Here is a 9,118-nt window from a genome sequence, read left to right as displayed (position 1 = left end):
ACACCATCCTGGTGGCCCTGGTGACCCTACCATTGTCCCTGCTGGCCATCCTGGTGGCCCTGGTGACCCTACCACTGTCCCTGCTTGTCGACGGAAGGAGACCAGGACATCAATTAGATCATCACAGGCCCAATTTTATTGATCAGTACAGCAGGTTAAATACAGTTCATAATGAGCTTCATACATACTGCAGAAGTTGAGCTCAGGATTGGTTAGTTACATATCAGCAACTACGCCTACTTCTGCATTCTTATGGTTATACTTTTGATACTTTCTACACATTCTCAGGAAGAATCTCTCTTCCCTATCCTCATGTTGCGGCAAGGGCATTCTGTCCTTGCCTGTCATTGGTCACCGACTGCTGACTTCTCCTTTCAGCTTACTGACTGCTGACTTCCCTCTCTCAGCTTAACCAGCGGCATTATGTCAGCATGGCCTTTCTCAGCTAACCAATTATTAATAATACTCTCCACACCTGCTGGCCATCCTGGTGGCTGTGCTGGCTCTGCCACGGTCCCCACTGGCCATCCTTTCCAATCACTGTCCCTGCTGGCCATTCTGGTGGCCCCAATGGTCCTGCTATCATCCATGCTGGTGGCCACAGTGTCCCCCCATTGTCCCTGGTGCAGACGGCCCAGCAAGTACATCCTGCTGCTCACCAAGGTGGGGCTGGGGGGGGGCCATGGAACATGGAAGTGGTCAAGAAGAGTGGTGGTGGCCATGGAAGGATTTGCCATAGAGGTCAGTAGGATGCTGGTGGCCATGGGGGGCTTGGGCATAGACTGGTGGCCACAGGGGAACAGTGGTGGCCATGGGCAGCATTGACCATAGAGCTGGTGGCCAGTGGGATTGTGGTGCCATAGGGTGGTGGCCATGGATGGGATTTGGCCCCAGGTGGCCCACAGACTGGTGGCCCCAGTGGCCTGTGGCTCACCTTGCCCCTGCAGGACGAGAATGGCCGCACCCTGTCGGACGAGGACATCGCGGCTGAGGCTGACACCTTCATGTTTGAGGGTGAGCACGAGCTCCCAGGTGCCATTGGGGAAGAGGCCCTTCAGTGTCCCCTCACTCACCCAGTGTCCCCACAGGCCATGACACCACGGCCAGTGGCCTGGCATGGCTCTTCTACAACCTGGCCGGCCATCCTGAGCACCAGGAGCGATGCCGCCAGGAGGTCCAGGAGCTCCTGGCTGGCCAGGACACTGCAGACATTGAATGGTGAGACGTCCCCAGGGCCACCCCGGTCATGTGGCTCGGGGACACGTGCCACCCCCGCTTGTCCCCAGGGAGGACCTGTCCCAGCTGCCCTTCACCACCATGTGCATCAAGGAGAGCCTGCGGCTGCACCCTCCTGTCACTGCTGTGTCCCGGCGCTGCACCAAGGACATCCCCCTGTGTGATGGCCGTGTCATCCCCAAGGGTATGGCATGGCCAGGGTGTCCCCAGTGTCACCACCCACCCTCATCTGCTGTCCCCAAAGTGGCCATTCCCATCCCACCAGGGGTCATCTGCCTGATGAGCATCTACGGGACCCACCACAATCCTGACTTCTGGCCCAAGCCTGAGGTAGGGCCACCCTCTGAGGTGTCCCTGTCACCATGGTGGTGACAGCTGTGTCCCCTCGGTGTGACTGTGTCGGTGTCACCCCAGGTGTTCAGTCCTCTGAGGTTCAGTCCGGAGAACAGCAAGGAACGGTCCCCATCGTCCTTGAACCCCTTCTCTGCTTCTCTGGCCCCAGGCATGTGCTGGAGTGGGGACAGGAGTGTCCCCAAGTGCCACCCCTGTCCCTGGCTGGGTTCACAGTGGGGTCACAGTGGGGAGGAGCAGGGAATAAATGGTAGCATGAAAGGGACAGTATCATGGTGGTGGTGGGGATGTGTTGTCCTTGGCCATGGGACACCCCATGGCATGGACACGTCAACCCATGGACTTGTCTCTAGGTCACTTGTGTCGCCATCCATGGCCATGTCCCCCATGTCCTCCTCCATGGCCATAGAGCCCCATGTCACCATCTCTATCTGTGACACCCCCCATGCCCAATATCGCCATCCACAGCCATGTCCTTGTCCCCATCCCCACCACATCCCCACCCAGATCCTTGTCCCCATCCCCACCATATCCCCACCCAGGTCCTTGTCCCCATCCCCACCACATCCCCACGCAGGTCCCACAATGTCACCATCCGTGTATTAGTTAAATGACTTTATATTTACCCCAATGTTGGGTGAAGGATAATGAAAAATGAAAGAAAATAAAGGCCAAAATAAAAGCATTTATGTGTCCCTGCTGCTGAGTATCCATGTGCTTGGGTGGGTAGGAACAACCTTTTTTAAGAGGAGTTTCCACTCCATTGTCTCCAAAATCCTGGTTTTTTGCCCCAGTCCATCACCATTTGGCTGTGGAAGATGCCGGTGGGCCAGAGAGAATTAGAATCATGGAATGATTCAGGTTGGAAAAGACCTCCAACACCATTTGGAGTTCCTGGATGCCACCCGAAGAATGATAGGATGCAAAAGGTGAGACTTTTTTGGTGTCAAAAGTAAAAAACTATGCTGTCCCCTGTGAAATTCTGATGTCTGTTTGCATCCCAATGGATTTTTCTCTGGCCATGTCCAAGTGCCCAAGGGGAGCCAGGAAGATGTGGAGACCACCAGCCAGGTGTCTTCCCAACATGGATCACCAGGACCATGGATGACCAAGTCTCTGCACAGTGAGGGTCACTGTGGACCATCCAGTGGGGGTCCCCAATGGGGGATGGAGTTGAAGCAGCGCTCAAAGCTCTTCCTGTCACTGTAGGACACAAAACAACACGAGCGCACACTGCTGCTCTCAAGGGAAAGAAAAGGGAAGTTTATTTTCTGACTCCAACATTTATAGTTTTCTAAAAGTGACCATGGATTGGAGGGTGAAAGTGCCACCTCTCCAATGACACTGGACAAACTAACAGTCCATCAAATTTTTCTTCTTCTATGAAAGAAAGCAAAACAAGAAGTTATTTACAGAAAGTGTTTGAGAAAGTTTGCTACAAGAATGTAGACATCAGAAGACTCAAAAAATCTTAAAAAATCAAGGCAACACTCTTCCTGCACACAGGGCAGCTGTAGGGCATCCCTTACTGTTGCCTCCCTTGGTGTTGAGTCACGGTAGAGCTCTGGGAGAAGCTCTTCTCACACTTGGAACACGTTCAGGGCCTCTCCCCAGTGTGGATCTGCTGGTGGGTGACGAGGGTAGAGTTTTTCTTAAAGCCCTTCCTGCAGTCAGGGCAGCAGAAGGGCCTCTATTCTGTGTGAATCTGCTGATGCTTGAGGAGACGGTATCAGCTCTGAAACCTCTCCCCACACTCAGAACACTCATAGGGTGTCTCCCCAGTGAGGATCCTCTGGTGGGCAATCAGGCTGGAGTTCTGCCTGAAGCTTTTCCCACCTTCCTCACCCTTGTAGGGCCTCTCCCCAGTGTGGATCCTCTGGTGCAGAATCAGCCTAGTGCTCTGACTGAAGCTTTTCCCACATTCCCCGCACTTGTAGGGCCTCTCCCCAGTGTGGATCCTCTGGTGGGCATTCAGATGGCAGCTCTGCCTAAAGCTTTTCCCACATTCCCTGCACTTGTAGGGCCTCTCCCCAGTGTGGATCCTCTGGTGGGCATTCAGATGGCAGCTCTGCCTAAAGCTTTTCCCACATTCCCTGCACTTGTAGGGCTTCTCCCCAGTGTGGATCCTCTGGTGCAGAATCAGGCTGGAGTTCTCAATGAAGCTCTTCCCACACTCTGAGCATGTGTAGGGGCATTCCCTAGTGTGCATTGTCTAGTGGATGATCAGGCGGGATCTGTCACGGAAGCCCTTTCCACATTCCCCACATACAAAGAGTCGTATCCCAGTGTGGATGATCTGGTGGAGTTTCAGGCTGGAGCTCCTCCTGAAGCCCTTCCCACATTCTCCACATTTATAAGGCCATTCATTGGTGTGGATTCTCTGGTGGACAATGAGGTGGGAGCTGAACTTGAAGCTCTTCCCACATTGCCCACACTCATAGGCCCGTTCCCCAGTGTGGGTCCTCTGGTGGATGAGCAGGTGGTTGCTCCTGCCAAAACTCTTCCCACATTCCAAGCACTGGTGGGGCTTCTTGCCATTGTCAATCTGCTCATGGACCACCACTTCAGAGATCTGGCCAGATCTGGCTGCCTTCCTGGCACAGGCTGAGTCTTTCCTCCTCGGAGCACCCTGGCCTGGGTTTGCAGCCCCTCCTCCTGAGGGATCTCCATGGCTTTTCCTCCCCGTTGGATTCCTGTGCCCTAGAGCTGCTCAAAATGGCCTCTGCCACGAGGTTCTGCCATGGGGATTTGTCTGCCCTGCTCTCCATCCTCAGCTCCTTCCCTGGGGGAGGAAGGACAAGGAGAGGATGGGATTTGCCTGTGTGCCAGAGGGAAGGGGAAGGAGATCCCCCCAGTGCATCCCTGGCTGGACAGCATCAGCAGTGGGGCTGTGCTGCAGCCGGGGCCGTGCTGGGCTGGGAGATGGAGCAGGAGAGAGGGAGAAAGGGGCACTGACTTCCTCCTCACCTGCCTCAGTGCCCTGGGGCATCTTCCTCTTCTTCACAGCCTTCTCCATCCAGATGAGGTTTGGGAATGGGAAATCCTGGTTTGGGGAAAAAACAAGATGTGAGTGCATTGCCTTTGATGGTCCCACTGGCCAAGTCCATCTATAGAAATCACCGGCTGTCTGGTGGCCAGAAATACCTCCAAAAATCAAGAAGTCCAAAAACCTCTCCCAGGAGTTCCCTGTTTCCAGTGTCCTCACTTTGGGGTTATGGGGGTCCCTCTTCTCAGAGCTGCTGGGGGGCCTGTGGGTCCTGGGCATCCCCCCATCTCCCAGGTCCTGCTCAGACATGATGAGGGGGTTTTGGGGGGTCCCAGGGCTCACCCTCCCCTGATTCTGTGGAAATTGTTTTTGTGATTCATGCCAATTGGCAATGGAATCAGCAAATGCTTCTATCTGCTGTGTCCAAAATAGACACAAAGAAAGCTTTTGAAACTTTCTGACCAAACAGCCAAAAAAAGCATCAAAATCAAAGAAGTACAGTAGAGCAAAAGAGATGAGGTAGCAAGATGACTGATGCTTAGAATAAATTAGAGGAAGTTGGGGTAAAGCTGAGATATTGCAACAAAGCAATTAAAAGCTTATGTATAATAAAAAGCTTGATGCACTTGACAAAATCATGTAGCAGACACCAGTGCAAGGCCTCCCTCCAGACAACTACAAGGATATCAATCAATGACCACCTAGAAATATTATGAAATTACTGCTCCCAGCTTATTGATATTTGCTCATTTGGACTAACCAAGCACATTAGAAACTGCTTTGTAGGCTTAAAAACAGTATATATACTTTACTGAACTGTGTGTGTTGTGAATGGAGCAGTGACTCCCCGGCCACGCAGCGCTGCTTGCTTGCTTTAAAATAAAAAGTATAGAAGTAAAATTTGGATTGACCATTGAAATTTTATATCAGGTATAAATGCCTTTCCCCAGCATACCTCCACTCCAGGCACTCAACGCTTCCCCTGCTCCCCTTTGCATTCCTGAGAGATTCAAAAATATCCTCTCATCAAATGAATTAAAAATACCTCTCTCAGCGACCAAAATATATTTGGGACTCAACTCCTGAGAAAAATGCCAATCACTTGTTTTTAAAATTTTAAAAGTTTAATAGTAATAAAATAGTTCTACAAATACTAACACAATTAGAGTAATAATAATTTGGACAATTTGAATTAGGACAATACGAGACAACAAACATAAAGAGTTATGGACGTCTGGGTACCTTTTTCTGGGCAGAACAAGCCCGAAAAAGGACACCCGTTAGCAAAGGATTAACCCTTAAAAACAATAACCCATTGCATATTCATACACCTCATACATGATGCATAAATTCCATTCAAACACAGGATTCTGTCTGGCCATCATCAACCTCTTCCCTGTAATCCTAACAGCCCCTTTGAGGTGGGAAGAAGTTAATTTCTTCTGATAAGACAGCAATAAATTCTTTTCTCTGAAAGATTCAGGTGTCCTGTGGCTGCTATCTGGTGCGAGTGCCTCATTCCTTTCTTTAAAAAAACCCCACTAACATAGTTCTTCTAACTGCAAAAGTTACCTTTTAATTACAAGACTACATTTATTATTAAACTGTTAATACAGCACTACTGATCAATACATCAAAATACATATGGTAAATGTGAAAATGCCTGTATTTTATGATTGGCTTTTTGCAAATATTAAAATGAATATTATATGTGTTGTGTTAGAAAGTAATGCTGTATTAATTCCCTTAAGTACCGTGTTAAATATAGTTTTAGGTAATAAAAATTGTTAACATAGAAATGATACTATGTAGGATACTTTTTTAAAGAAAGGACTTGCAGCAAGATAGCAGCCACAGACACCTAAACCTTTCAGAGAAAAAGAATTTATTGCTCTCTTATCAGAAGAAACGAACTTCTTCCCGCCTCGAAGGCACTGTTAGGATTCAGAGAAAGAAGCTGACACTGACCAGAACCACAGAATCCTGTGTTTGAATGTTTGAATGGAATTTATGCATCATCTATGAGGTGTATGAATATGCAATGAGTTATTATTTTTAAGGGTTAATCTTCGTTAGCGGGGGTCCTTTTTCGGGCTCGTGCTGCCCAGAAAAAGGTACCCAGACGTCCGTAACTCTTTATATTTGTTGTCTCGTATTGTCCTAGTTCAAATTGTCCAAATTATTATTACTCTAATTGTATTACTATTTGTAGAACTATTTTATTTTTATTAAACTTTTAAAATTTTAAAAACAAGTGATTGCCGTTTTTCACACACCATAAGCACACGTACCTTTGCTTAAAACAATGCTTGCTTATTTCGAATACAATACCTGCTTGTAAGCCTTAAAACACAACGCACAGAGCTCCATTCTTAAGCTTCAACTTTCCTAATATCTTGCTAAATAAACTTTCTGCAGCTTAGAGAGCTATTCAGACAAGCATTAATACACAGGCCATTGTTCTATTTGCCCTTGCTTTTTCTACAGTTTAAATAATTTTTCTGCTGACCTATCTCATGGCTGTGCTCTACTCACAGTTCTGCTGTCTCTGAGGCCTGCCTTTTGCAGCTTTCCCAAAAGCCTCTGATTCTACGGATTCCCACAGTAAATATCTGCATAGAGCCCTACAATACGCACTTTTCCCAACTCCGGAATCGGCAAGGTCCAAACCCCAGAATCCCCCTCTCCCCCCCAAAACCCCTCCTGGAGCTGCCGCTTCCCCTCGGCGCTCACCTGCGGGACGCGGGGCAATGCGATGCTGCCGGGCCCAGCCGAGCTGCGGGCTCGCCGTGGAACCCCGCAATGCTCCTTCCCGGCTGCTGCTCCTCCTCGGGCTGCTCCCTCCGTGCTGCTCCTGTTCCTGCTCCTCCGCTTCTCCTCTCCCTCCCCTTCCTCCCGCTCCAAGCCCGGATCCCCCATTCGCAGCCCCTCTGCCCCACGGCCGCAGCAGCGCCGGCTCTGGGGTGTTGGGGAAGATGAAACAGGAAAGCCTTACAAATATGATTGTCTGGCAAAAGATTTTGAGAATATGGAAACTATAAGCAAGATTGAAATGAAAGCAAGCTTTGAGATCCCTCGGTTACTGAACAACGGGAAAATAACGGTGAGGCCACTGAAAGTAATCCCCTTTGGATGGAACAATTCCCTCTGCTTGCAGGCAGGTCCCAGGGTCAGAGCTGCCCCTACAGAAGGGGTCCAAAGAGGAGTTTTTAGGGTTTAAAATGTAGCCCTGTATGGTAATGCAGTGATTCTTACAGGCAGTATGGAAATGCTGTAGGATTTCTATATTGTACTAGATTGGTTAGTGAGAATCAGAATATTCAACATAGAAGAAGATTTATTGTATTGTAACGGGAACTTCGCTGTCTTAGCTCTTACCTCTCTTACTCTTGCTCTTACCTCTTGTCTCTTAGCTCTTGCCTTTGATGCTCTTAGCCCTTTTACTCTCTTATGCTTTTACTCTCTTACCCTCTCATCCTCTCTCCCCCTCTCTTCTCTTAGGCCTGCTCCGAGCTGTGGCTGCAGCTCCAAGCAGGGCCCTGCACCCAGGCCCTCTGCAGTAAAATCCAAATCCCAGCAGCGCCCTGCACCCAGGCCCTGTGCAATAAAATCCAAATCCCAGCAGTGCCCTGCACCCAGGCCCTGTGCAATAAACCCCAAATCCCAGCAGGGCCCTGCACCCAGGCCCTGTGCAATAAACCCCAAATCCCAGCAGGGCCCTGCACCCAGGCCCTGTGCAATAAACCCCAAATCCCAGCAGGGCCCTGCACCCAGGCCCTTTGCAATAAACCCCAAATCCCAGCAGGGCCCTGCACCCAGGCCCTTTGCAATAAACCCCAAATCCCAGCAGGGCCCTGCACCCAGGCCCTCTGCAATAAACCCCAAATCCCAGCAGGGCCCTGTACCCAGGCCCTTTGCAATAAACCCCAAATCCCAGCAGGGCCTAGCACCCAGGCCCTTTGCAATAAACCCCAAATCCCAGCAGGGCCCTGCACCCAGGCCCTGTGCAATAAACCCCAAGTTCCACGACCTGGCTGCAGAGATCTCTCATCTCCATGCGTCCTGACCGTGCTACCCCCATCAATCCTACACTGGGACAGGGGGAGAAACCCCCAGAGTCCCCAGTGATGGGCAGGGGGCTCGGGGATTAAGATGTACCTGTAGTTTTCTTGTTATGTCTAGGCTCTGAAGCAGGGTTTGTCATTGTTGTGAAACCAAGATTTGTCAGGACCCAGGACATCCCTCTGGCTGTCCTGAGCAGCCCAGACCCCTGCCAGGGGGCTCAGAGACGCTGGCACAGAGCCCAGAATGCCCCTGTGGTTTTGATTATGACCCATGGAGCAAGTTACCAACCTTCTATGAAGATCAGCAAGCCACAACAGTTTAGGTAGCATATTAGTGAAGCTATTACGGGGTGAAAAAGTAGATTTTGGGGTTTCTGGTATGGGGGTTCAGGGGGCAAGATGGAGGGAACTGTGTGTGTCCAGCTTTCTCCTTCTTCTTCTGCTGTGATGGTGGCACTTACAGATTGGTTTAGAGTAAAAG

General features: G+C 50.1%; 1 protein-coding gene and 1 pseudogene across 1 annotated transcript; one reads left to right on the top strand and one right to left on the bottom strand.

The window, feature by feature from the left end:
- Window positions 1–570: 570 nt before the first annotated feature.
- Window positions 571–2,443, top strand: LOC131562635 (cytochrome P450 4F4-like). Its single transcript, XM_058812464.1, has 7 exons — window positions 571–741; window positions 948–1,014; window positions 1,089–1,218; window positions 1,287–1,420; window positions 1,502–1,566; window positions 1,651–1,738; window positions 2,382–2,443. The coding sequence occupies exons 1-7, from the start codon at window positions 571–573 to the stop codon at window positions 2,441–2,443; spliced, it is 717 nt and encodes a 238-aa protein (XP_058668447.1).
- Window positions 2,444–3,184: 741 nt separating this feature from the next.
- LOC131562396 (zinc finger protein 721-like) overlaps window positions 3,185–9,118 on the bottom strand; it is a 277,587-nt pseudogene continuing 271,653 nt past the window's right edge.

This window comes from Ammospiza caudacuta, chromosome 11 (genome assembly GCF_027887145.1).
Source record: "Ammospiza caudacuta isolate bAmmCau1 chromosome 11, bAmmCau1.pri, whole genome shotgun sequence".
In the NCBI taxonomy this organism is placed as follows: Eukaryota; Metazoa; Chordata; class Aves; order Passeriformes; family Passerellidae; genus Ammospiza; species Ammospiza caudacuta.
Note: the sequence above shows the minus strand (reverse complement) of the source record. Positions and strands in the feature narration are given on the sequence as shown.